General features: G+C 37.4%; 1 protein-coding gene across 7 annotated transcripts; it reads right to left on the reverse strand.

Annotated features, from left to right (window-relative positions):
* Positions 1 to 7,772: 7,772 nt before the first annotated feature.
* On the reverse strand, positions 7,773 to 27,877 carry LOC107784223 (uncharacterized). Of its 7 annotated transcripts, none has more exons than XM_016605305.2 (20): positions 27,697 to 27,877; positions 26,097 to 27,358; positions 25,644 to 25,844; positions 24,760 to 24,864; positions 24,592 to 24,657; positions 24,359 to 24,517; positions 23,879 to 23,953; positions 23,624 to 23,800; positions 21,773 to 21,842; positions 21,562 to 21,689; positions 21,373 to 21,429; positions 20,558 to 20,743; positions 20,352 to 20,444; positions 20,167 to 20,252; positions 20,022 to 20,088; positions 19,867 to 19,933; positions 19,622 to 19,758; positions 12,177 to 12,268; positions 8,805 to 8,871; positions 7,773 to 8,176 (listed from the first exon to the last, which is right to left on the reverse strand). In XM_016605305.2, exons 1-20 carry the CDS (start codon positions 27,710 to 27,712, stop codon positions 8,102 to 8,104), a joined length of 3,186 nt encoding a protein of 1,061 aa, XP_016460791.2. In that variant the 5' UTR covers positions 27,713 to 27,877; the 3' UTR covers positions 7,773 to 8,101. The 7 variants fall into 7 exon arrangements, with proteins under 7 accessions (XP_016460791.2, XP_016460792.2, XP_016460795.1 ...); XM_016605306.2 differs by having other exon boundaries at positions 23,624 to 23,767; positions 27,697 to 27,855; XM_016605309.2 differs by lacking the exon at positions 8,805 to 8,871.

Below are 27,877 nucleotides of genomic sequence, written 5' to 3' on the forward strand. Positions count from 1 at the left end.
ACTCCGCAAACCTACGCGATCGCGAAGCATTAAGTGCGTGGCCCAGATCCTCCCCAATTTCCCCTACGCGATCGCAAACAACGACACGCGATCGCGGACGTGCCCACGCGATCGTATAGAACAAATTTCCACGAGCCCAAATTAAGCCTACGTGATCGCAACTCCATTCAAGCGATCGCGTAGAACAAATTCACCTCTGCCCAAATTACCCTATGCGATCACAAACCAACTTACGCGATCGCGTATAAGGAAATCAGAAGAAAAATACCAGCAACTATCAGCAGTCTCCCAAAGGCCAAAAGTGATCCGTTAGTCGTCCGAAACTCACCCGAGCCCCTCGGGATCTCAACCAATTATACCAACAAGTCCCAATACATCATACGAACTTAGTCGAACCTTCAAATCACACAAAACAACGCTAAAACTACGAATCATCCTCAAATTCAAGTTTAATGAAACTTAAGATTTCCAACTTCTACATTAGGTACCGAAACCTATCAAATCAAGTCCGATTGACCTCAAATTTTGCACACAAGTCATAAATGATATAACGGATCTATAAAAATTTTGGAACTGGATTCCGACCCTGATATCAAAAAGTCAACTCCCCGGTCAAACTTCCAAAATTAAATTCTCATTTTAGCCATTTCAAACCTAATTTAACCACGAACTTCCAAATAAAATTCTGAACACGCTCCTAAGTCCAAAATTACCATACGGAGCTATTGGAACCGTCAAATCCCGATTCTGGGATCGTTTTCTCAAAATATTGACCGAAGTCAAACTTAGCACTTTAAGGCCAACTTAAGGAACCAAGTGTTCCGATTTCAATCCGAACACTTCCAAGTCCCGAACCAACCATCCCTGCAAGTCATAAATCATTAAAAGCACATACGGAGAGTCCTATTTACGAGAACAAGGTTCTAACAGTCAAAACGACCAATTGGATCGTTACATTTACCTTAGTGTGTCAATGTAGACTTTATTTTGGATTACATTTGACTTACTCAGTAGGATATATAACCCAAATTCTGCTTCTCCATTTATTTTTTTCTCACAAAACAAAGTTTACTTTACTCCTTTTCCCCTTTCTTCAAGGAAAATTATTATTTTGTCAAGGTGTGTAGTAAAATGTATTGCATATTCTTTTTTGTTCATTCCGAAAGCGCAATAAGCAAATTGAAGCAGTGAATTATCAACATCTAGATCAGGTTCTATTATTTTAGCTTTTATTATTTTTATTTAAACCTTGAATATTCCTTAAAACAAAATAATCATTCGGGTATTGTTGGCTTAGACTTATCTTTTACATTAAAAGTGCTAAAAAAATAGTAGATTGATTTAATTGATATACTTAATCAGATAGAAAATTAAATTCTTTGTCAAATACCTATCTTGCTTATAGAATAATATTAACAGTTCCTTAGATGAAAAACGTTTTCAAAATTAAAATTGATAAAATATTATCTAAAATAAAAAATGACTCAAGAAAGATTAGACAAAACTGACTAATAATTAATGATTTTGCATCTCAAAATGTTAGAAAAATAATCTTCAAATAAAGTTATATATGGAGTATTTTTAAACAAAATATTTAAGGCCTCCTTTTAAAGTTTCGCTTTAGGCCACCAAATATATTGAGCCGTCCCTGGACGCATGGAGTAGTATATGACTATTTGTTACTTACAAGTTACAAGTACGCATTAGCCATTATGTGATGATATTGGAGGGAAAAAAATTAAGAAATTGTGTTACAAAGCTGTAAATCTCCTGTTTGGGCCTACTAATGTGATGTGCTTTTGAGCTCTTTATTTACTGAGATGCCTACACCTTCCCCATGTCTAATTTTTACTTTATAGATGCAAGGTAAATGGACTACCATTCCAACTCTTCAAGGACAATTCTGCCAAACTAAATGTTGAAACAGAGAGTAGTTTTCAAAATAATAAGTGGAGAAGTTAGAGCCTTCATGTGCAATCTCTAGGGAGATAAGTACTTGAAAAGACTCAAATTATTGGTGTAGGTGCATTTCATGCCTTAGATATTTAAGAAGAGTCGTTCTTTATTTTATTTTTTTTGATTTTCCATTCGGTGTCTAGTACCCGCATTGAAGCCCGACTATATTCGGATTCGCGCCGGGTAAGGCCTCATTCGGGGGGAAGCGCTCCCTACTAAGAATTTTTTCGTACCCAAGGCTCAAACCCCAGGCCTCTGGTTAAGAAAGGAGCAACCCTATCCTATGCACCACATCCTTAGATTTAAGAAGAGTCGTTCTTTATAGTTATCATACTCCACTAAAATATACTACCTAGTTGTAAGCAGACAAGAATTGGCCACCAAATAGTAGTAAGAACCTATTGAATTCAATATGATCATTAGATAAGTGAATGAGTCATCAACTCCTATTTACTGCATATAATCTTTGAGCCTAAGTTACTCGGACTCGGCAATTTGGATGCCATACCCGTGTCGACACGACACTGACACGGGTAAGGGTGTGGGATCTGGGTCGGATCCGATCAAACGAGATTGAGTGTATTGACCAAACTTTTGGGAAAAATTTTGAGAATTAATTTCCCTAAGTAAAGATTTGAAGAGATGGAAAACGAAATACCTTCCATTACACTGCTATGTAGTAATTTATACTAGTCCTTTTGAAACTTTTTGTCTTGATCAATCTTCTTGTTCATGCTGCAGGTTTCTGAAATCAAGAGCTATAATATTTTTTTAGGGCAGAGAAGTTGAAGATGGGTAGTGGACTACTAGACTGAGGCTTATTTGGAAGGCCCGGGTCTTGTTCTACTGGAAAAAAACAGAAACATGGAAAACATTTTGTTGGGGAAGAAGAAGAAGACAGCGATGCAGAGAATAAGGAAGAAGAAGACTTAGACCAGACAAAGAAGAAGACAGGAATGCAGAGAATAAGGAAAAAAAAGACTTTAGACTAATTAGGAATTGACTACTTTATTACTAGTTGATATGTTTGCTAATATTCTGCCGAGATAGACATTACATATATTATGTCTTCAATAGTTTTTTGTTTATAAAAATTACAGTTTTAATTGTACCAAAAATAGTTATAGTTTTAATCAAAATAATAAATAATTATTTAATTGTAAACTAAATATAATTGTATATGCTTTAAAGACACATATTTTTATCTGAGTAAACTTCATATATATTAAATAAGTATATGCTCTAAATAAACAAATTTTATTAATTTACCTAATTATACTATTTATAAATATTTTCTTTCTCAAAGAAACGGGGGATAATTTCTAAATTAATTATTAGCATGTAAATTTTTTGACAAATTACGTTCTCGCGAAGATCATGAAAATTTATAAATTGTACATAATAGAATTGACCCTTTAGTTCTCCACTATATGCTATGTTGTGACACATATTTTAAGACTAATTATAAATTACATGATTTGAGAATGAGCTAAAATAATTTTAAAAAATGACAAAGAAGAATATTCTTATATTATATTTGATTAGCACCACCAATTAATATTGAGTTATCGAAATACTTGAAATATAATTAATTATTCATAGTTAATGTTATATAGCTTTCAAACAAATCACATTAATTGACTAGGGAACTCTTCTTGTTAGATCATTTGATTCTTCCTATCAAATACAAGTTATGAACTATCGAAATACTTGAAATCTAAATAGATGTTTGATTGGAAATAACAATTGACTTTATCTCACTAATTTGACCGATAACAAGATATATCCACCATCGTATTAGGGATCCCTCTTGTTAGATTGTTTGATTCTTTCTATCAATACAAGTTCTAGAATATCGAAATACTTTAGAAATATGACAAAGAAGAATATTAGCGAATTTTAGAAAATAAACAAAGAATGAGAGAACTTAATAACACTTAATTTATACAATTAATATTGAGCTATTAAAATGCTTGAAATATAATTAATTATTCATGATTAAGGTTATATAGCTTTCAGACAAATCACATTAATCGACTAGAATAGGAAACTCTTCTTGTTAGATCATTTGAGTCTTCCTATCAATACAAGTTATGAACTATCGAAATACTTGAAATCTAAATATATGTTTGATTGGAAATAACGATTGACTTTGTCTGACTAATTTGACCGATAACAAGATATATCCACTATCATTTTAGGGATCCCGTCTTGTTAGATTGTTTGATTCTTTCTATCAATACAAGTTCTAGAATATCGAGCTAATTGATATTGACCAATTGAAATACTTGAAATATAATTAATTATTCATGATTAAGGTTATATAGCTTTCAGACAAATCACATTAATCGACTAGAGTAGGAAACTCTTCTTGTTAGATCATTTGAGTCTTCCTATCAATACAAGTTATGAACTATCGAAATACTTGAAATCTAAATATATGTTTGATTGGAAATAACGATAGACTTTGTTTGACTAATTTGACCGATAACAAGATAATCCACTATCATATTAGGGATCCCGTCTTGTTAGATTGTTTGATTCTTTCTATCAATACAAGTTCTAGAATATCGAGCTAATTAATATTGATCTATTGAAATACTTGAAATATAATTAATTATTCATGATTAAGGTTATATAGCTTTTAGACAAATCACATTAATCGACTAATTTAATCAATAATAAAATATACACAATATCATATGTAATTAAATAATGTTTAAGGTTATATGATTTTGGGGTTTGAGGTTTTAGTTTTGGAGTTTGATTAATAATTATATTTCTATTAAAATTAAAAAATATTTCCAAATTAAAATGATAAAACTAAATGGTACAAACATCATTTAATGCAATATTTTACTATCCCATGAAAAGTGACGTGAATTATCTTGTTCAAAAAGTGAATTATCATCATAAACTCCACCCATCATAATACCTTTTTGTTTATTTAATGAATTATTTGTGCAATAAGTCTATTGTCATCGTAAACTACCCATCTCCCCATCAGAATATCTTTTTTCTCATTGAATGAATTTTCTTGTCCAAGAACATAGACAAACAAGCCATTCTCACTCTCTCTGCTTCATCTCGACTTTCTTTGAATCCATAGCCGAAAATTTTTAGAATTTTTCTTCACCCAATATCCCTTAAAATGGCTTCATCAACAGTTGTGAAACAAAAAGGAAAAGGCATTTCAAGACCAACAAAAAGTGTTGCATCAGATTTTGATGACAAACCCTTATGGAATCATGTTAAAGTTCTTTCAGTTCCTCCTAATGGAGGTGGAAACAAAGTGTGGTCTTGTAATTTTTGCAATAAACAAGTTACTGGTTCATATTCTAAAGTTAAAGCGCATCGTCTAAAGATCTCTGGTCATGGCGTTGCTATATGCAAAGAGATTACTCATGAAGTATGTGCAACATTGAAGATGGAGAACGAAGAAGCTGAAAAGAAAAAAACTGACACACAACTGAATGCAAGAAAAAAGGCAGATTATGTATCTCTACCGGAAGGCTCAGACTTATCACAACTGAAAAAAAGTAAAGGTTCAAATGGTGGAGTACTAGAGAAATCTTTTAACATTTGTAACAGAAACATTGCTGACAAGTTGGCGGCTCGTATGTTCTACGCATCAGGTTTATCATTTAACCTTGCAACGTTTCCTTACTATAAAAAATATTCGGAGTTTTTGGCAGAAAATTCTTTGCCTGGTTATGTTACGCCAACTTTTAATAGGTTAAGAACAACTCTTTTGGCCCAAGAAAAGGCTCATATTAATAGAAAACTACAACCTATTAAAGATACATGGAAAAGAAAAAGATTGCCGATTTGTTCGGATGGATGGTCAGATATTAAAAGGCGACCATTGATAAATATAATGGGAGCATCTAGTGGCGGACCAATATTCTTAAAATCAATCAATTCAAGTGGGATTATTAAGGATGGTGAATATATTGCTAAGTAATTTTTTTAAGCCATAGAAGATGTCGATGCAAAGAATGTTGTCCAAGTTATCACTGATAATGCAGGTAATATGAAGCTTGTCGGTTCTATTGGAGTATGGGGTATTTTGTTGTGGGAATGGTTACTTTGGTGAGCCTCATGTAATTGATGCTATGGGGTATGAGGAGCCTTTATATTGGTGGGCTAACCATGGTGTAAATGCTCCACTTTTACAAAATCTGGCTTACAAATTGCTTTCCCAGCCAACTTCTTTATCTTGTTGCGAGAGAAATTGGAGTACTTTTTCATTGATTCATAGCATCAAGAGAAACAAGCTAGCTACTTCTAGAGCCGAAGATTTAGTTTTTATCCATTATAATCTTCGCTTGCTCTCTCGAAGAAAGGAAAAGTATACAAGTGGTCCAAGCAAATATTGGGATTTAGGTATATCCGTATATATACATATCCATGATTTGATATTTCTTGAGTAATTTCTTTAGCATGATAAGTTCCTTTCACAATCTTCTAAATTTATTTTGGTATTGTTTTAGGTGTGGATTATTTTAATATTGATGAAAGTATCAATGATCTAGTTGAATTGTCAATAGACGAACCTCAACTAGAAGGAGTCTTCTTTGAAGAGGAAGTTCAAGATTTGCAAGAAGTTGACATTGAAGAGATTGAGGAAGATGACCTTTGAATAGAATGTACTCATGCACAATGTTTCAAGTGACAAGTCTAGCGTAGTTTAAATGTGTATGCTATGTACTTATTTTTTGTCTATGAACTTGTGAACTTACAATTTCTGTAAGACTTTTTGGTGGTCATTTGAGTAACTTAATTTGAATAGCTAATTATTTAAAACTTTTGAATAGTGACTCTTGAATATATGTTAGTCTATTTAGTTCTAAGTTCTAATTTCCAAAGGTATGTTTCATTTCTTTTGTATCTTTAAATCTCTTTATAACTTTTATTTGTTATATTTCAACAAGTTTATAATAACTTATTTTAATACTTTGTTGTGCGAGTTGTAGGAAAATTAATGAATCATGCCATTTTGGAGAGTGTTTACGTGCCTGCCTACAACTTGAAAACTAAATGACTCAGTTATTACACTCTACAAGGCACAAGTTACACGTAAGTTTTTCATATAAACTCTCATAATTATGCATATCTCTATAACTATATTTTTAGATTTTTAATTTATTTTTGCCGAATCTCCGCACCCGTACCTAGATCCGTATCCTCGAATCCTAAAATTTAGACCATGAAGGATCCGACCTTTGGATCCGCACCCGTGTCGGACACCTGCACACGAGTCCGAGTAACTTAGCTTTGAGCAACCTTCAACAATCACAACTCATAGTGCTGCAATCCACACATGGAGTTTCAGGGTGAAATTAGAAAAAGCAGATATTCTAGTACCATAATTCACATGTTGACAAAAAATGTAGGTCTAAGCAATACTTGCAATTGGCAGGCAAATTGATCCCCAAAAGATGAAGTGGAAGAGAAGGCTCTTGGGGGGCAATTGCTAAGCAGGGTAGAGTTGCTTAAAGAGGACTTTGACAAAGAGTGTAAACTACCTAACTCCTTAGATGGCCTTAAGCATTGAGCTTGATTTAGTTCAATTGCTCTTAATTTTTGTTCAATAGCCATTGTTATGAAAATGTATCGTCTTAGTGTATATGTGGATGATATTATCTTACTAGAGATGGTGTCCTAAATCTAAGCAAATTGAAGGCTTACTTGTGCTGATAGTTTCAGACCATTGAGGTTATATAAGAATCCAGTTTGCTCCGTTTGAACAAGACTTTACATATCACAAAGAGAGTGTGTTATAGACTAGAAATCAATTACTCAGTCTAAATGAGTTGACGCAATAAAAAGTACTTTTGACAACAAAAAAGTACATGAACAAAATGACTAGTGTTGTTATCCTTATACATTTGACCAACTTTGAGCTGTATCACACATAGATAGGCCGGATAAGACCTCACTCCGCAAAAGAATGAAATATTTGTGTAAAAAAATTGAGCATAAAAATGTTTTTGATTCCCACAAGTTCACAAGACTAGTCGGTTCAGTGCATTGGTTACAAGTTAACATCTTCCACAGGTGACAAAAAGGATTCCAGTAACATCTCCTGTTGAGGCAATAGCAATGACCATGCTGATGCCCAGGTGACTGGTGGAAGTGTTTTCTAATAATGCCTCAAAAGATTAATCATGCATTTTGCAGTTTCTTCGGTAGCAAGATCCTCTCCAGCACATATAATCTAGTACAAAAGAACCAAGTATCAATTACTTAATGGCTACATTAGCCCAATGCATGCACAAGCATTCCGCATTCACGCAGTGTGGGAGAAGGGCCACTCCAAGAGTGTGATGTAGACTAACGCAAGAATTAGTGGCTACTTCCACGGCTCGAGCCTGTGACATATAGGTCACACGGAGACAACTTTACCGTTGAACCAAGGATCCCCTTCTTAATGACTACATCAGCATAAACTTCATAAAATGTAAATGTCACACTACACTAGGACTGTCGTATTAACAACAACAAATCCAGTATAATCTCACGAGTGGGGTCTGGGGAGGATAGTGTGTACGCAGACCTTACCCCTGCCTTGAGGGTAGATACATAAGATACATAAGATTTCTATTGCCTTTCTTTCCTCAATTTCTCCCAATTACACGAGGGGCCTGGGAAATGGTAAGGGAGAGGGGGACAGTGAGAATCAAATCACACCTATTGTCCGAGACTCCCATGGATACCACTACATTATGGTTTTCTATTGCCTTTCATACAAAAGTAAATCTTAAAATCACGGTTGAGAAATTATTTATATCAAAGACAAATAAACAACTCATTCTAACACCTGCTAGCTGCGATTTTGAACTAACCTCTGCAAAAACTGAAATAACTTTTGGAAGGTGTAGATAGTTGTGACCCAAAAGTTCTTCGTCTGATCTGTAAGTCAGAAGCTTTGGTAAAACAGTGAAGACTAAAACACATAAATACGTCAGATTATATTTAAGAGTCTGCAAACTTAAGTTAAACTAAATTGGCACTGTCACGAAGAGATTGGCACTAAATAAATGTAGTTTATAACGAGATATCAATTATTAAAACATAATCTTGACGTAATTTTGCTAGAACAAATAAAACAAAACTGTTCTAGTTGTGTAACGACCAGACCGATCGTTTTACTTTCTAGATCCCGTTCCCCTAAATAAGACTCCAAGTATGTGCTTTTACTGTTTTATGATTTGCGGAACGTTCAGGATTTGGAAGGGTTCGGGTTGAAATCGGAACACTTAGTTCCTTATTATTGGCTTAAAAGGGTTAAATTTGACTTGGATCAACATTTGTAGTAAACGACCTCGGAACCGGGATTTGACGGTCCCAATAGGTTTGTATGATGATTTTGGACTTGGGCGTATGTTCGTATCGGGTTTTGGATGACCCGGGAGCGTTTCAACGTTTAATATTGAAAGTTGGCACCTTGAAGGTTTTTCAAGTTCTTTAAATTTGGTTTTGGTGTTATCGAGATCCGTTTGGGATTGCGAGCCCGGGAATAGTTTCGTATGGTGATTTAAGATTGCACACAAAATTTGGTATCATTCCGAGTAGTTTAAGTATGATTCGGCGCGTTCGGAGCAAGTTGGAAGAACTTGAAGTTCATAAGTTGATTCAATTTGGTTTGGAGTGTCATTCTTAGTTTTGGTATTGTTTTCCGTGTTTCGAGAGGTCGAGCAGGTCCGTCTTATGTTTACGAACTTATTGGTATGTTGGGGCGGGGCCCCGGGGGCCTTGAGTGCCATTCGGACGATGCGCGGACCAAGTTTGGACTTAATAGAACTCCTGATGCACTAGTTCTGGTGCGTCCGCAGCTACGAGATTTTGGCCGCAGGTGCGAGCTTTTGACCGCAAAAGCGGCCTGGCGTGGACTGCCCAGTGATCGCAGAAGCGAGGCGTGGACCGCATCTGCGAAGGCGCAGGAGCGAGACAGGCGATGGCAGAAGCGGGGAATGTCGCAGGTGCGACGCGTACGCCGCAGAAGTGGGCTCGCAGAAGCGAGCCGTTGTCCGCAGAAGCGAAGGAGGCAGACCTGGGCTTAGTCCGCACCTGCGAGGTTTTGTCCGCAGAAGCGGAGCTGCAGGCGCGACAGTGGCACCGCAAGTGCGAAAACCGTTGGGCAGTGAGGTACATTTAAGTCAGGACTTAGATCATTTTTGACTCATTTCTTTCATCTCTTGGGCGATTTTGGAGCTTCTTGGAGAGGGGTTTTCACCTAGCTATTGAAGGTAAGTAATTTTTATCCAATGTAAGTTAAATACATAGATTATGGGTAGATTTTAACATGTAAAATTGTGAAAATTATGGGTTTAGTTGAAAAACCCAGGTTTTGATAAAAATGGGATTTAACCACGAAAATGATTATAGAATTGGGTGAAAATGATATATTTGAGTTCGTGAGGTTATGGGTAACAATTATCTTCGAAAATTTTCAGAATCAGGGCCCGTGGGTGAATTTTAGGAATCTTCCAATTAGGGGTGGGTAATTACCTAAATTATGAACTTTTGAGTATATATTGATTAATATTTGGCTAGTTTCGAATTGTTTGGCACCAAGTTGAGGATTTAGAGCGTATTTGAGGATCGGAAGTGAGCTTGAGAACGAGGTAAGTCTCTTGTCTAACCTTGTAAGAGGGAACTCATCCCCTTAGGTGTATTTTTGTTGTGAATTATTTGTGTGGGGAGCTACATACGCACTAGGTGACGAGAGTCCGTGTGTAGCTATATTCCATGAGATGTCCGGGTAGTCTTAGATTTACATCATGCTCTGATTGTACTGTCATGCTTGTTGTGCATATTAATTATCTTGAATAGAGCTGAGACTAGAGATTTTAAAGTAGAAAACTTCCAAGTTAGATTTCTTATTTGGGGAAAGAATTGAGGAATACTTAATAACTCTGAGAAATCCATGTTCTCTCGCGTCACAAGTACTTCCGCGAGCGAGGTAAACTTCTCTATTCTCATGGGAACGGGCCGTTCGCCTCGGCAGTATAATAGATGCATCTATGGTTCGTGCCGTTTGACCCTCGGCAATGCACATAGTATTTTGGATCGGGTCGTACGACCTCGGCATAAATCGTGCGTGATAATACTCGGAACCCGATTACACTTGATATTATGTTATGGCTTGAGAGGTATAATTTATTTAATAACCGTAAGTGATTTGGAACTAGTATGTGTTAGATGAAGATTTTGGAATTTATTATCAATTAAAGAATCATTTATTCAATGCTTTTTATTGTGTTATTATTATTATTATTTCCATATTCCATAACTATTTAGAGTTTTTGCATTTTATTATTGGCCCATAATAAGTGTCAATGTCGACCCCTCGTCACTACTTCTTCGAGGTTAGACTGGATACTTACTGGGTACATGTTGTTTATGTACTCACGCTACACTTCTGCACTAATCGTGCAGGATCTGAGGCAGGTGCATCTGGCAGTCATTCCGGCGCGCACCCCCGATACCCCGAGGCTTAGCAGTGAGCTGCTTCCGAATCCGTTCTGCAGCACTCGGAGTCTCTCTTTTGCATTTACTTTCTGTTTACTCTATTTCAGACAATAGTTTAGTGTTTTGTATATTCTACTAGTAGCTCATACACTTGTGACACCAGGTCTTGGAAATATGCTAGTAGACATTTGGTTTTTGAGTATTTATTACACCACACTTGCTCTCATATTTATTTATGCTTTATTTTATTAAATTTTTCACCTCTTACTTACTTAATAAATGAAAATCAACTATTTCAAAATTGTTAAAAAGAATAAATACATGGCTAGTTCACCGTTGGCTTGCCTAGCGGCGACGTTAGACGCCATCGCGGCCTATAGGAGAAATTGGGCCGTGACAAGTTGCATTATCGTAGTAAACTCGTAAAACTAGTTGGATACTAAAATTTTACCTCAAGCGATTTATTTGGCTAATGATTGCTTAGTTTTCCCAAGATGTGGTATTAGGAAATTTATTTGGAACGTATGCATGCTGGCATTAAGAACACATAATTTATCCATGGAAAACATATCTAATCATGTCCTCATGAGTACACCAAAAAAACATATCTAATCATGTCCCCATATTGTAATCTTTCTTTTCTAGATTTATTGAATAAAATATATGAAACAAATTATAATGAAGATCTGAAATAGTAAAGTGGAGCAGATGAAGATGAAAACTAGAGCAAAATAATCCAATACCTTTCAACCATCAAACATAGCTCGTCATGAACATATTTGGCTTCATGCAAGTCACGCTTTATAGGCAGGCAGTTCAACCAAATCGGAATAATCTATCAAAAGAAATTGGAATAAGAATTGTGAAGAAACTATAACAAGATCATGATGTACATCCGAGAAACGTCACTTTATCTACTGTTAGTTTACAGATATGTACATAATGTAGTCTTGTCCCACATTGGAATAAAAGTAATATGTCCTTGTAGAGTATAGCTATAAATAAGGACCTCTTGTATTGTATTGAGTATCTAATATCAATAATATATTTTCTCCCGTGCTTTCTCACATGGTATCAGAGCAATCGTGAGAGATTTATCGCTGTGCATAAATTCCAGCGACTCTGGGAAGAGAAATCAGTCAACCGGAAGTCTTTTTTCCGGCAAACACAGGTCTGCCGCAGTAAAAAAAAAAGAAGCTATTTTTCGTCAGTGTTGTGCAAAAACCAACACCGCCACGAAGTAGATCGGCCTCCGGCGACCAACCCATAAAAATATCTCCGTCAAAAGACCTTTCACGCGCTACCACGCGCCGCTGGAAGAAATTTTTCCGGTGAAGTTACGACGTCCCTTTCCGGTCACTTTTTGAAAAAATTTCTTTGGGACAGATTGTTCGCAAGGGAATTCCGAGCCTACCCATCCAGGTTACACCAAATTCTGACCACCTTTATATTTTTCCAGCGTGAACAGTGTTTTTTCCAGCAGCTACAGTAAGATTCCGATGACTACATTATTTCCTTACTCTGTTTCAGTGGATTACAGTTGATTCTTTCTCTTATTTGGTAATAATTTGCAACGTTGTCTTTGGGATTTGATGTTTTTGGGTTTAGAAACATGAGTTGTGGAAGCTCTAGTGTTATGATTACCCCGGAACCTTTAATGGGAAGTTCAAACTACTCAGCTTGGGCTTCATCTGTCGAGTTGTGGTGTAAAGGTCAAGGTATTCAAGATCATCTAATCAAACAGTCTAGCGATGGAGATGAAAAGGCAATAGCACTTTGGGCAAAAATCGATGCTCAGATATGTAGCATCTTGTGGCGATCTATTGAGTCCAAGTTGATGCCCTTGTTTCGTCCATTCCAGACATGTTATTTGGTTTGGGCAAAGGCTCGTACCTTATACACTAATGACATATCTCGCTTCTATGATGTGATATCGCGGATGACAAACTTAAAGAAGCAGGAATTAGATATGTCTACTTACTTGGGTCAAGTACAGGCAGTCGTGGAGGAATTTGAAAAGTTGATGCCAGTTTCTGCTAATGTTGAAAAACAACAAAAGCAGCGACAGAAGATGCTTCTAGTTCATACCCTCGTTGGACTTCCTAATGATCTTGATTCAGTACGCGACTAGATTTTGGCTAGTCCGACTGTCCCCACAGTTGATGAAGTATTCTCTCGATTACTCCGCCTTGCTGCAGCACCAAGTCACCCAGTGATCTCATCACAGATACTTGATTCCTCTGTTCTCGCATCCCAGACAGTGGATGTTCGGGCGTCTCAAACTATGAAAAATAGACGAGGGGAGGTCGTTTTGGAAGATCTAGACCAAGTGTTTTTTATTGTCACAAATTTGGACACATTCGTGAAATGTGTTATTCCCTACATGGTCGTCCACCCAAAAATGCTTACACAGCTCAAACCGAGACTACAGGTAACCAGGGATTTTCTTTATCTAAAGAAGAATATAATGAGCTCCTTCAGTATCGAGCAAGTAAGCAGACATCTCCACAAGTAGCCTCGGTAGCTCAGACCGATACTTCTGTTGCTGGTAATTCTTTTGCTTGGGTTTCCTAGTCTAGTACTCTTGGACCATGGGTCATGGACTCAGGCGCTTCTGATCACATCTCTGGTAATATATCACTTTTGTCGAATATTGTATATTCACAGTCTTTTCCCACTGTTACTTTAGCCAATGGATGTCAAACTAAGGCAAAAGGAGTTGGACAAGCTAATCCCTTGTCTTCTATCACCATAGATTCCGTTCTTTATATCCCTGGTTGTCCTTTTAGTCTTGCATCTATTAGTCGTTTGACTCGTGCCCTCCATTGTGGTATATATTTTATTGACGATTCTTTTATTATGCAGGACCGCAGTACGGGACAGACAATTGGTACAGGACGTGAATCAGAAGGCCTTTACTATCTTAACTCACTCAGTCCTACCACAACATGTCTAGTTACAGATCCTCCAGACCTAATCCACAGACGTTTAGGACATCCGAGTTTATCCAAACTTCAGGAGATGGTGCCGAGCCTCATTTCCGTGTAGTGTCGAGAGTCATGCAGAGTCTGTTTTCTCCTTAGTTCATTCTGATATATGGGGTCCTAGTAGAGTCAGTTCAACCTTGGGATTTCGTTATTTTGTTAGTTTTATTGATGATTATTCAAGATGTACTTGGCTTTTCTTAATGAAAGATCGTTCTGAGTTATTTTCTATATTCCAGAGTTTCTGTGCTGAAATCAAAAACCAATTTGGTGTTTCTATTCGCATTTTTCGCAGTGATAATGCCTTAGAATATTTATCTTCTCAGTTTCGGCAGTTTATGACTTCTCAAGGAATTATTCATCAGACATCTTGTCCTTATACCCCTCAGCAAAATGGGGTTGCAGAGAGAAAGAATAGGCACTTTATTGAGACTGCTCGCACACTTCTAATTGAATCTCGTATTCCGTTGCGTTTTTGGGGCGATGCAGTTCTCACAGCTAGTTATTTGATTAATCGGATGCCTTCATCTCCCATCAAGGATCAGATTCCGCATTCAGTATTGTTTCCCCAGTCACCCTTATACTCTCTTCCACCTCGTGTTTTTGGGAGCACGTGTTTTGTTCATAACTTAGCCCCTGGCAAAGATAAGTTAGCTCCTTGTGCTCTAAGTATGTCTTCCTTGGTTATTCTCGTGTTCAAAAGGGATATCGTTGTTATTCCCCTGATCTTCGTAGGTACCTTATGCCAGCTGACGTCACATTTTTTGAGTCTAAACCTTTCTTTACCTCTGCTGACCACCATGATATATCTGAGGTCTTACCTATACCGACCTTTGAGGAGTTTACTATAACTCCTCCTCCACCTTCGACCACAGAAGTTTCACCCATACCAACCGTTGAGGAGTCTAGTGTTGTTCTTCCTAGATCCCCGGCCACAGGAACACCACTCTTGACTTATTATCGTCGTCTACGCCCTACATCAGGCCCAGCTGGTTCTCGTCCTGCACCTGACCCTGCTCCTACTGCGGACTTATCTCTTCCTAGTACACCGATTGTACTTCGAAAAGGTATACAGACCACTCTTAATCCTAATCCCCATTATGTCGTTTTAAGTTATCATATCTTCTTTGTCCTCGGTTTCCATCCCCAAGTCTACAGGTGAAGCGTTGTCTCATCCAGGATGGCGACAGGCTATGAGTGACGAGATGTCTGCTTTACATATAAGTGGTACTTGGGAGCTTGTTCCTCTTCCTTCAGGTAAATCTACTGTTGGTTGTCGTTGGGTTTATGCAGTCAAAGTTGGTCCCGATGGCCAGGTTGATCGACTTAAGGCCCGTCTTGTTGCCAAAGGATATACTCATATATTTGGGCTCGATTATAGTGATACCTTCTCTCCCGTGGCTAAAGTAGCATCAGTCCGCCTTTTGGCTGCGGTTCGTCATTGGCCTCTCTATCAGATGGACATTAAGAATGCCTTTCTTCACGGTGATCTTGAGGATGAGGTTTATATGTAGCAACCACCTGGTTTTGTTGCTCAGGGGAGTCTCGTGACCTTGTATGTCGCTTGCATCGGTCACTTTTTGGTCTAAAGTAGTCTCCTCGAGCCTGGTTTGATAAGTTCAGCACGGTTATCCAGGAGTTTGGCATGACTCGTAGTGAAGCTGATCACTCTGTGTTTTATCGGCACTTTGCTTCAAGTCTCTGTATTTATCTGGCAGTCTATGTTGATGATATTGTTATTACTGGCAATGATCAGGATGGTGTTACCAATCTGAAGCAGCATCTCTTCCAGCACTTCCAAACTAAGGATCTAGGCAGATTTAAGTACTTTCAAGGTATTGAGGTTGCTCAGTCTAGCTCAGGTATTGTTATTTCTCAAGGAAAATATGCTTTAGACATTCTCGAGGAGACATGGATGATAGGTTGCAGACCTGTTGACACTCTGAATTCTAAACTTCTACCAAGACAGGGGGAGCCGCTTAGCGATCCTGCAAGCTATAGGCAGCTGGTTGGTAAATTAAATTATCTCACAGTGACTAGACCCGACATTTCTTATCCTGTGAGTATTGTAAGTCAGTTTATGAATTCTCCCTGTGATAGTCATTGGGATGCAGTTGTCCGCATTATTCGGTATATAAAATCGGCTCCAGGCAAAGGGTTACTGTTTGAGGATCGAGGTCGTGAGCAGATCGTTGGATACTCAGATGCTGATTGGGCAGGATCACCTTCTGATAGACATTCTACGTCTGAATATTGTGTTTTAGTAGGAGAAAATTTGGTGTCTTGGAAGAGCAAGAAACAGAATGTAGTTGCTCGGTCTAGTGCAGAAGCATAATATCGAGCAATGGCTATGGCAACATGTGAGTTAGTCTGGACCAAACAATTGCTCAAGGAGTTGAAATTTGGTGAAATCAATCGGATGGAACTTGTGTGCGATAATCAAGCTGCCCTTCATATTGCATCAAATCCGGTGTTCCATGAGAGAACTAAACACATTGAGATTGATTGTCACTTCGTCAGAGAAAGATACTTTCAGGAGAGATTGCTATAACGTTTTGTGAGGTCGAATGATCAGCTTGCAGATATTTTCACCAAGTCCTTCACTGGTCCTCGTATTGGTTATATATGTAACAAGCTCGGTACATATGATTTGTATGCACTGGCTTGAGGGGGAGTGTTAGTTTACAGATATGTACATAATGTAGTCTTGTCCCACATTGAAATAGGAGTAATATGTCCTTGTAGAGTATAGCTAGCTATAAATAAGGACCTCTTGTATTGTATTGAGTATCTAATATCAATAATATATTTTCTCCCGTGCTTTCTCACATCTAGAATGATCAAAAGCTATATGTTTTTAGTATATTTCGCCTGAGGAGCACATGCACAATGAAACAGATCCTTGTTAGAATGTATTAACCAAAGGCAAATACAATATAGCACCAATCACCATATGTGAGGATTTTTCGGCTTTTTCACTAAAATATCTCATGGTAAAATAAATTAGATGTTCTATTTGTTCCAATTTAGGGAAGTCTAAAAATGTTTGACACTATTTCACAAATAAATACTATTCTATACGAATACACTTTGATATTTCAAGAATATCAAAGTTTCACAATACGATCAAACTTTGATATTTCACAACTTTGACACTTTCACCAATTTCAAGAATATTTCAAATTATTGAAAATTTCACTATTCTTGAGCCGGGTCTTTTGGAAACAACCTCTCTAACGTCATAAGTTAGGGGTAAGGTTTGCGTACACTTTATACTCCCAGTGTTATCAAAGGCGCGCTTAAGCCCTAAAGCGAGGTTCAAAACACGTTAAGCGCTTCGCCTCGCTTAACGGGCGCTTCAGTGTTGTCATCAAGGCGCTAAGGCATGCTTTTCCTTGCCAATAAGCGCAATCTTGAAGAGACGACACTAAACAATTGATATTTCACTTTATCGTAAATTCTCTTCAATTTTTTTGTCCATATATTTGGTATTCATACTTATAGATATTAGTCTTGGACTACACATACATATTACTAGTTTTACTCTATTTGCGCCTTTCTTCCTTAAAGCCCACGCTTTATTTGCGCTTAAAGCCCCAACAAACCTTAGAGCTTTTTTGCGTTTTTCGCCTTTGATAACATTGTATCCTCCCCAGATCCCACTTGTGGGATTTCACTGGGTTTGTTGTTGTTGTTGTTTCAGATTATTGAAAATTCAAACTTTAAACGTTGATGTGATACGATATCTATCAAACTATGTTTTCGGCTATTACGTTAGTATTTTCTTCCACTACCATAAATAAACATATAAGCAAGTCAAATATTGTCATATAATATGGGATAACTGTAGCAAGTCAAAAAGGAAATAACTCAAAGGGATCTCTTTTAGCAAGTATAACTTAAAAGAGAAAATGGAGGAAGCTCAGTATACATGTATATGCAAAAACAAAATTTGTTTTTCCTTTTTTCCACGGAAGGAAAGGAAAGGACTCTGCAGGGGGTACGATATGAGCAACTGTATTAAGTAATCTGGAAAACAACCGAAATAGAAAATAAAAAAAGGCTCAATAACTAGCAAAATGGAAACAATCATGCAATTAGGAACCAATTTCTAGAAAGCTTAGAAATTACAAGCATATTGATCAATAACAACAACAACAAACCCAGTGAATCCCACAAGTGGAGTGTGGGGAGGGTGAGATGTAAGCAGCCTTACGCCTACCCTGGAGGACATATAGGTTGTTTCCGGAAGACCCTCAGCTAAAGAAAAGATAAAAAGAAATAATGACAACAAGTATAAACAAAAACAACAAGATAAAAAGAGGGTCGGCGCCAAGGTAACAATTAAACGGTAGTAATAGCAATCTAAGAATAAAGGGATAACAACCTAACACTAATGATGTCGAACGGAAGAAGACGAAGGGAAACAATAGACTGCCCACTAACCTTCTACCCTAATTCTCGACCTCCACACCCTCCTATCAAGAGTCATGTCCTCAGTAAGTTCCTGCAGCGCCATATCCTGTTTAATCACCTCCCCAAGACTTTTTTGGCCTACCTCTACCCCTCCTCATACCCACCAAGGTTAACCTCTCACACCTCCTAACTGGGGCCTCTATGCTTCTCCTCTCAACATGCCCGAACCATCGCAACCTCGCCTCCCGCATCTTATCCTCCAAGGGGGCCACTCCCACCTTATCCCGAATAACTTCATTCCTAATCTTATCCAACCTGGTATGCCCACACATCCATCTCAACATCCCAATCTCAGCTACAAGCATATTGATCACTTATTAAATTATTAATCATATTAAATTGCATAGAACAAAAATATCCATGTCGCCTTGTCGGGTTAACTAAAACACTCACCAAATAAAGGATGCAATAAGTAAATAAATAAGACAAGAATTACTGGAAATTCTTCTAGATCTGTACACGTATGGTTAAGAAGTTCATCACACTACTATATCCTATTCTAATGCAATTGTTAAGTTATAGGACTAATGCAACTGCTTTAAGACGGATATTAGGATGGATAAAAAAAATAATTGCAGGTTTCAAACTAGTTGATACATGCAATGAAGTAGGCACTAAAGATCTTAAATGTACACCTTACATTTCGGAATTCCAACCCAAGTATAAATGACCATTAAGTCATAAGAATGCATAAACAAATAAACTTTAGGGATTTGAGAAGGACAAACCTGGGCTGAGTCAATATTTTCCCGGTGAAACTGACATATCTTACCAAGTGCAGAAACAGCATTATCATATGCATGTTCATTCTCAAGTTCACGAGCCCGAAAATGCATTATCACTACATTGATCCTTGAAGTAGTCTCTGAATCAGGTCGCAATATTTAGTAAAATACAAAAAAAAAATAGTATTACTTTCGTCCAGTTCCACATGACGAGAAGGATCTCAATATCACATTCAACGTTATCATACCTCTAACAAAAGGTTTGAAAACAGAACCACCATATTCCGCATAAAGCCCGAGTCCATAAAGAGCACACTGAGCACAACATAATGGTATTTGGTTAAATCATATGGTGAGAAACTTGAATAAAAAAATCTCTCGACAACCACTAAGATACGCAAACCTGTCTAACAGCCGGGCATTCGTCATTGCTTGCATCCAAGAACAAAGGTAGAAATACATCACAGTACCTAGTTGACATGGGAAATAATTTTATTTCAAAACATTGACTCCAACCATTTAAGAAAAACTCATACAGACAAACCCACTTTAGAGCCGCTTCAGGGCACTCCTCGACAAGACCATCAAAGATAAAAATTGATGTACGTCTCTCTTGAGCTGTTATATCTTTGCCCTTCATAGAAGCAAGAAAAATCGAAAAATAAACAATAAGATAGATAACTAAACAAACCAGAGAGTTAGAATGACCGTGCTTATCATGTCCCGAACTTACCCACATAGGAAAAAGATATGACGACAGCTCGTCAAAGAAATGCAAGGAAGCAGCCTTGAAGTTTTTTATCAATGTATCCAATATTGCACCAACCTGATAAAAAAGTTTACCTTATTCAAGAATAATTGCAGAACCAAAGTGAAAGACCGCATAAAGACAACAGTGTGTCACTTGTATCTGAACTTCATTCTTAAAAAGGAACATACATGGGAGAAAATTAGATCTTCTTGCATTTTTTCACCCTTCAGCAATTCAGCTTCCTCAGCATCAAAATCTTCTGTTTTTGCTCTCTCTGCGAGTTTTCCTTTTCTATTTGAACTTTCTGTAATGACATGCTTTAGCTCATCCACAATCCGGCGAAGCTGACTTTCATTGAGAAGTGCGCCACAGATCTGAAAGAAGAAACAGAAGGACCACAGAACCTGAAAATTATATCCCTTTTTCTGCCACTGTTGCTATTTCTCACTTTGACAGTACTAGTGGAAAATTTTAAACAACAGCCATATATACGTTGGATTAACAGGGGTTTACTGGAACAAAGTTTCTCTATAGAGTCAATCTAATACAAAGTTAATAGCCAGTTTGTCAGACTCACTAGTTTTACCTAGTCATGCCAAGAGAACTTTGTGATTGCGCTATCTGCCGTAAATTTGATTCCACACGTCAATAGCATTTTATTAAAGTTTAAGCATGTCTTTGTAGGTATAAATTCACACACATAGGAAGAATTAAATAGAGAGCTCCTACTTTACTTGATCCTCGTGTCTTCCTCTGTATAAGAGATGTCCTAAGCTTTCTTTTGCTTCTAGTAGAATATAACTGATAAGAGTCTGGTCGAGATTTCTGTTTAGATCTCTATTGAAGGAGAAGAAACTGAAGTTATTAACTGTGTAGAACATAAAGGCCAACAGTGTGATCAAGTTGGAACATGAACAGCTCAAAAGAAAGATACCACAAAATAGGAAAACACTGCACAATTAGATCAAGAATATTAAGGAAACAGAATTAGACATAACCAAACCTGCAGGCACCTATACAATTCATCCAACATGACTGCACATATTTCTGTCATAGGCTCCTGCACGAGATAACAAATCAAGTGTCACTTTCTCTTTATCCAAATCGTCTGAACTTATAACATTTTCCTCACCCCAAAAAGAAAAAAGAAAAGAAAATAAGAAACAACATAAATACTGATGTTAAGGACAACCTCATGCAAAGCTTCTACCATAGACAGTATTATATGGCCTGACAACTTTGTGAAATATGACTCACTTCCATCTTGAGCAATCCCTTTCTCAACAGCCAATTTAGCAGAATGCAACAGGAGGGCCATGGCTTAAACAAACAAATAAAATGGCATCAGCAGTTGGGATTTACATGAAAACAAAGAAACCATATAAAATCACGAGAATTCTCACCTTTAGCAGCCTGATTCCTGACTTCATTGTGGTAATAGAATTTCAAAAGTGGAACAAAGACTGAAACAACCTGATTCATGCAGTAAGCCATTGATATCAATTGCTGAATTTGACCTCACTCAACAGCACATGAGAAAAAAGAAAATGGACAGGTGATTATTCATGCCAAATGATGTTGGGCATATTGAATGTGTTTGTGTTAAATTTCTCCCAATTTTACCTCTCCTTGGTTGAATTTAGTGTTAAATATGATCAACTACGCTCAATAATTGTTTTACATGGACCAGTTGTTAATGGAATGCCTTAGCGGTATTTTGAAACAAATTGGAAAGAAAAAGGGGAAAATTCTGGGCTACAGAGGTGTCAGGCGACGCATGACCATCGCACCGAGATGGAACCGGGCTAGAAAAGTCTCCTTGCAGAACGCGAGAGGAGGAATTTCTGAGTATTGGAATTTCACACTTTGCAGTAAAGTCCCTTAAATGCGCACTTCATCGCGTGCTGCAGACCTGGAAGAGAACCTAAGCTCCCGAGGTGAGCCTCGCAGCGAGAGTTCTGGCAGAGCTATTTTCGAGTTCAAAGCGCGAGTACCGCGCTCTGGGCCTGAAGCTGAGTGGATTTTTATTTGACAAATTGAAGAACATGAGTGGCTAGTTTATTTATTTCTAGGATTATGGTTGATGGTTCTACACGGTTGTTGATATTTGAATTTTGATTTGACAAATTGATTTATCATATTGGGTTATTTATTCAATCTTGAGCTTAATTATTTGATTTTTTATCTCAATTGAATACTATCCTACAAATCTGGAAGTGAACTTGAAAAAAGTATTTCTTTATGGTAATAGGATTGAGTAGGACAAGTTTTGGGACCTTATTCATAATTAAGATAGAAATATACTTAATTGCCTTTCTTAATTGTTTTACAGGTTTTACTGTGTTCTTAATATTTCTAATTACATAGGCATGTAGGTGCAGTGTTATCAAAGGCAAAAAGCGCAAAAAGGCTCTAAGGTCTATTGGGGCTTTAAGCGCAAAGCGGAAATAAAGCGTGAGCTTTAATAAAAAAAGGCACAACTGGAGAAAAAGTAAAAATATATATATGTAATCCAAGACCAATAATTATAAGCATAAATAACAAATATATGGACAAAGAAATTGAAAAAAATTTACGACAAAATAAAATATCAATTGCTTAGTGTCGCCCTTTCAGGATCACTCATTGGCAAGGAAAAGTATGCCTTAGAGCCTTGATGCGACACTGAAGCGCTCGCAAAGCGAAACGAAGCGCTCAACATGTTTTGACCCTCGCTTCAGGGCTTAAGCGCGCCTTTGACAACGCTGTGTAGGTGTTAGACTAGTATGAATAGAAAAAAAAGGGCAGCCCGGTGCACTAAGCTCCCGCTATGCGTGGGGTCCGGGGAAGGGTAGGACCACAAGGGTCTATTGTACGCAGTCTTACCCTGCATTTCCGCAAGAGGTTGTTTTCAACGCTCGAACCCGTGACCTCCTTGTATGAATAGGTGAGTAGAAATTGAGATATTTCTGTGGGTACAGTTTTTCTTGTCAATTTAATTGTAGAATTCAACAGGACTGTTAGATATGCCATAACTCTAGAATACTATCTCCCATTAGAATCCAAAACCTTTATGTGTGTTGATCAAATTATTTTCCTTACTTCAAACTTTTAGTAGTCATAATCATTCTCAATAATCAAGCAACCTTTCTAGTTTAGATATTCAGAATTAGTTTAATATGGTTAAAAGTTAATCGTAAGTCCCTATGGGAACGATACTTGACTCACTTCTTTATTATTTGTCCGTTGTGTGTGCATTTGAGAGCAACACCAACCTGGGGAATCCATGGGTAGAAGTCTTCCTCTAATGTCAGAGCGTAGCTGCGCAGGACCAACCCCGCAAAGATAGTCATATCGGGTTCAAGTTGAGCACAATGAATCATAAACGGCATGACTGCACTCATATAAGGAAGAAAATCCTGTTCCAGGCAATTGCAAATTCTAGTACATGCCTGCAATGAAATTAAGAAAATAAAAAGCGGAAAATCTAAAAAGAAAGCTGATCTTAAAATTAAGTGATTTACACATACTATTAGCAAGTACTTAGTAGGAGGATCATCCCTATTTGTTTGTAATCCTTGTAATGATATAAGCACTTCCATAACCTTTAATGACAACAACAAAACAGGAAACAAATAAAAAGTAAGTTCTATGTTGAGAAATGACCAAAAGACAATAAGTGCACCCCAGCAAACGCCAAGAGAAGAAAAACAATGCCAAGAGAGGCGGACAGGTATCACTGTCATAATTTTGTTGCACATAATTGTTGAAAGAACTAGTAAATCAAACAAGAGTAATCTATATTATGGTTTGACTACAGTAAAGCCATCTGACAAAGCATAACAAATGACACAAACACAAAGCAATCCCAGTCAATGGCATCAATATACGTGTTTAGCATCCCATGAGTGAGGAACTAAAAAAGATGTGTTCAGTATCCTATGAGTATGGCATCAATGTAGGTGTTTAATAAATATGTGTTCAGTACTGGGAATAGTTGGTAAGAAGACCTGCTCTGCGTCTTCTCTAAATTTCTCCTTCCCACCAGCAAACCCAACAAAGCTTATGCACTCCATTGCTCTGGCACGAAGAATGAGATTAAGATCTGTCTTTATTGATACAGCTTTCAAGTGTGGCATAACAGTATCATAATAGGTCCGGAAGTGCTCCTGTTGACGTACAATATATCAGCCTTAACTTAAGCATAAAGAACTGAGTCAAGAATAAATGCACCAGTTAATACCCCAACACATTGAGCTATACGAGACAATGCCCATAATGCTTCTTCTTGGACCATTTGTTCACCATTCTGCATTTCAAGCAACAAAAAGCCAAAAAAGACACTATTAGTCTCTTGCACATATTAGCAGTGACATACCTCTGTAATTTGGTGGTATCCATATTTGCACACCTGTAGAAGTATAAGCAGTTTGTTAACTATTCCATCTAGGTAAGGTATCAAAGTTTCTGGTTTGTCAGACCCATAGAAAGCTGAGAGAGCTCCCGCGGCATATGCCTAAAAAAGCCAAAAAAGTAAAAGGACTAAATTAGTTGGCATCAGCAACTGACTGGATTCACATTTACCATATCTTTAGGCTTATGTATTTTTTCAAAACTTTATTTAAGGGTACTCTCTAGATACCTCCCCTGACATTTAGTAATAATTACTTCCTCTATAATCTCATATATTACAATCACTAAACGTTATCGTAATTCAGCAAGAAAGCTCTTATTGCAACAAAAATAATGTCATCAAATAAAATTTTCATAAACACACGACCGCAGCCAATGTATTAGATATAATAAAACAAAACTAATTGTACGAAATTCTAGACGGGATGTTGCGAAATACATCCTTAATTAGCTTCATGTTTCAGAAAGGCAAAAGTGATTGCTGAGGTCTTGAGGACCTGTTAGGAACAAGCATTATGACTAAGCAAATGAAGCCATATATAGCAAAGATACTCCTCAGAGTATCTCAAAATTACATAACAAGATCTAGCAGAATGCAATAAGATGAGCGATTTGATTAAGAGCCAACTCCGACAGCCGTGGAATCAAAATTCTCTTATGGATTAAAACATAATTTTACAAATTAAATTAAATAGACTTTACCAATATAATAAAATACAATTTTAAAAATTAAATGTGTATTAAAGATCTTCAACTGTATGGTTTGAGACCTCCTTGTTGGTTGTTTCGTGTTTCAATGATAATCTAATCTTCTTTTAGCTTGCTTTTGTTCTTTGGAAAACTTGCAGCATCCCGGAATAGTACATATCACATAGGACAAACCTGCACTCGTTGATGTTTATCATCAACAGCTGCAGTTAATGCAGGAACTACTTGGTTATGGTATTGTTCTTGAAAATTTGGACAGAAGAATTTCGACAACCGGGCAATTGCTTGGCAAGCAGCCAATCTGACTCGAGGATGAGGATCTTGGAGACAATTAAGAACCATATTCACTAGTTGCTCCAGATTCTTAATCATCACCTGTAGTAGCAAAAGAAAGCCATGATTCTGAGGTAATTTCCTATGAAAATAAATAAATCAAAGAGATAACTTCAAACAATAAACATAGTGTAAAGCATTCACGTAGAGCAATAGGGGCAAACTATCTTATAAATTTAAGCAGTATGCCAGCGGGAAAAAAACACCTCTTAAATGCTACAACTTGAAATAATATATTATATCCGTTATAATCAAACCATAGGCATAGTAAATAAACTAAGACAGCTGTTGTACCAGCTTTGAGCAACCTTCAGCAATCTGAGCAAGTGCAAAGAGGGCTGCATGGCGCTTCTTCCACTCTGGGGCAGCCGCATAAGCACACAGCTGCTCTATAGCAATATAACTAATAGACTTACCTCCTAATGCAATAGAAAACCGCTCTAAACACTTCTTACCAACATGGTAGTTACTTGTAGTCCCTGTATCATCATCCACATCCTTGGCATTATGCCAAGCGGGGTCATCCTTAATATCTAGTAATAAATTCAGTAACATTGTAAAACATCTGCTAATAAACAACGGTAACTTCTTCATCATCCCAGGTGTCCTCTCCCTAGCCTCAACCAATGTTATCAAAAATTCAACTGCCAAGCGCCTTGTCCCCTCTTGCAATTTCTCGTCCTCTGCTATATCCAATACTGAACCCACAACAACCACTAGTTGCCGCCTAAAGAACCTAGGCTCATTCTTCGCCAACTCAATAAAAAAATCCAGCACATACCGTGCTAGATCCTCCTGATCACCTATGCTCAACCCATCAGTCAATGTCCTCATCATACATGGCAATAGATCTTGAAACCGCTCATTCTCATTTGAATTGGCCGGTACACACTGAATGAAGCTGATCACAGTTCTTGTGGCAGCGATCCTCACGTTGAGAAAGAGGGTATCATCATTCAGTGTATTAAGGAATAGTGGGTGCAAATTCTTTATGCAAGGGACTATTGTTTCGCCTATGTCGTCAGCTAGCATCCCAAATACTAAGAAAGAACAAAATTTTAAGTAATTGTTTGAAGTTGAATCATCAGTGAGGCATTGATACAAGAAGGGAAATAATTCAGGCCATTTGTTATTTGGGAGAAGTGAAGCAGCCAGCTTCGAAACGGTGTTACTGAGCTCTAGCATGATGAATTCTGATTCTTCCAGGCTCATACGATTAAGGATTATACATTTGATGGTGGATTGAGTGGAGAGACTTAGATTGCGCCAAGTGCATAAGTCGTCATCATTGTCATCAGTAAGCAACTTGTTGAGGAGAACAGCACACTCTTCACGGTAATAAAGGTCGTGGGAAGGGCCAAGAAACTCAGCAAGCTTAAGAGCAAAGGAGTCAGGATCGTTCTGCTTCATCATCTTGAACATTGACTTAGCCTCCGAATCTTTTTCCTTGGAGCTCTCTATGTGATCGGAAATAAAGGTTTCAAATGGCTCAGACTCATGCCCGAGAATGGCCTCCATCTGGTCCTTTTGGAGCTGAGTCAACTCTCTATCCATAACTGTATTGAAATAGAATGAGACGACTAAGGATTTGTGAGAGAGACAATGAGGTTCCTGTGACATTAACTGAGAAAACTGCAATATATTGAGGATGTCAACTCCACATCCAACATTATATATTAAAGTCGACTCCTCTTTTTTGTTTCCAAAATTATTAAAGTCAACTCCTCTATTTTGTTTCTTTTACATGCAAGTGGCATCATAAACCAAGCACTCACTGATTATTTTAAATTAGACAAATCGCAAAGGAAAACTGGGGAGAATGTACTCAATGATTGTTTTTACAACCAAAAAAAAAGGAGAAAATAGTACTTATATGATTGAGTTATGCTCTTACCAACAAAATTTCCCATCTCAGCTACTGCTAGGCGTCACATTCCGTAGTCTCATAACAGGCATCGTCACTTCCGAGAATGAATGGTTGGTTTTGTGAATATTTTGAGATTTTGTTAGCATCTCTGCTTCTTGAGGTCTTCAGATTTTCGTCGGTGTTTGATTTATTACTCCTAGTTTTTACC

The sequence above is a fragment of the Nicotiana tabacum genome, chromosome 9, assembly GCF_000715075.1.
Source record: "Nicotiana tabacum cultivar K326 chromosome 9, ASM71507v2, whole genome shotgun sequence".
Classification (NCBI taxonomy): Eukaryota; Viridiplantae; Streptophyta; class Magnoliopsida; order Solanales; family Solanaceae; genus Nicotiana; species Nicotiana tabacum.

Coding starts and splice junctions, on each gene's coding strand:
- LOC107784223 (XM_016605305.2), bottom strand. Junction 25,845..26,096: donor CTGAAGGTTGCTCAAAGCTG/GTACAACAGCTG, acceptor TTGCTACTACAG/GTGATGATTAAGAATCTGGA. Junction 23,954..24,358: donor TTAGAGAAGACGCAGAGCAG/GTCTTCTTACCA, acceptor TTGTCATTAAAG/GTTATGGAAGTGCTTATATC.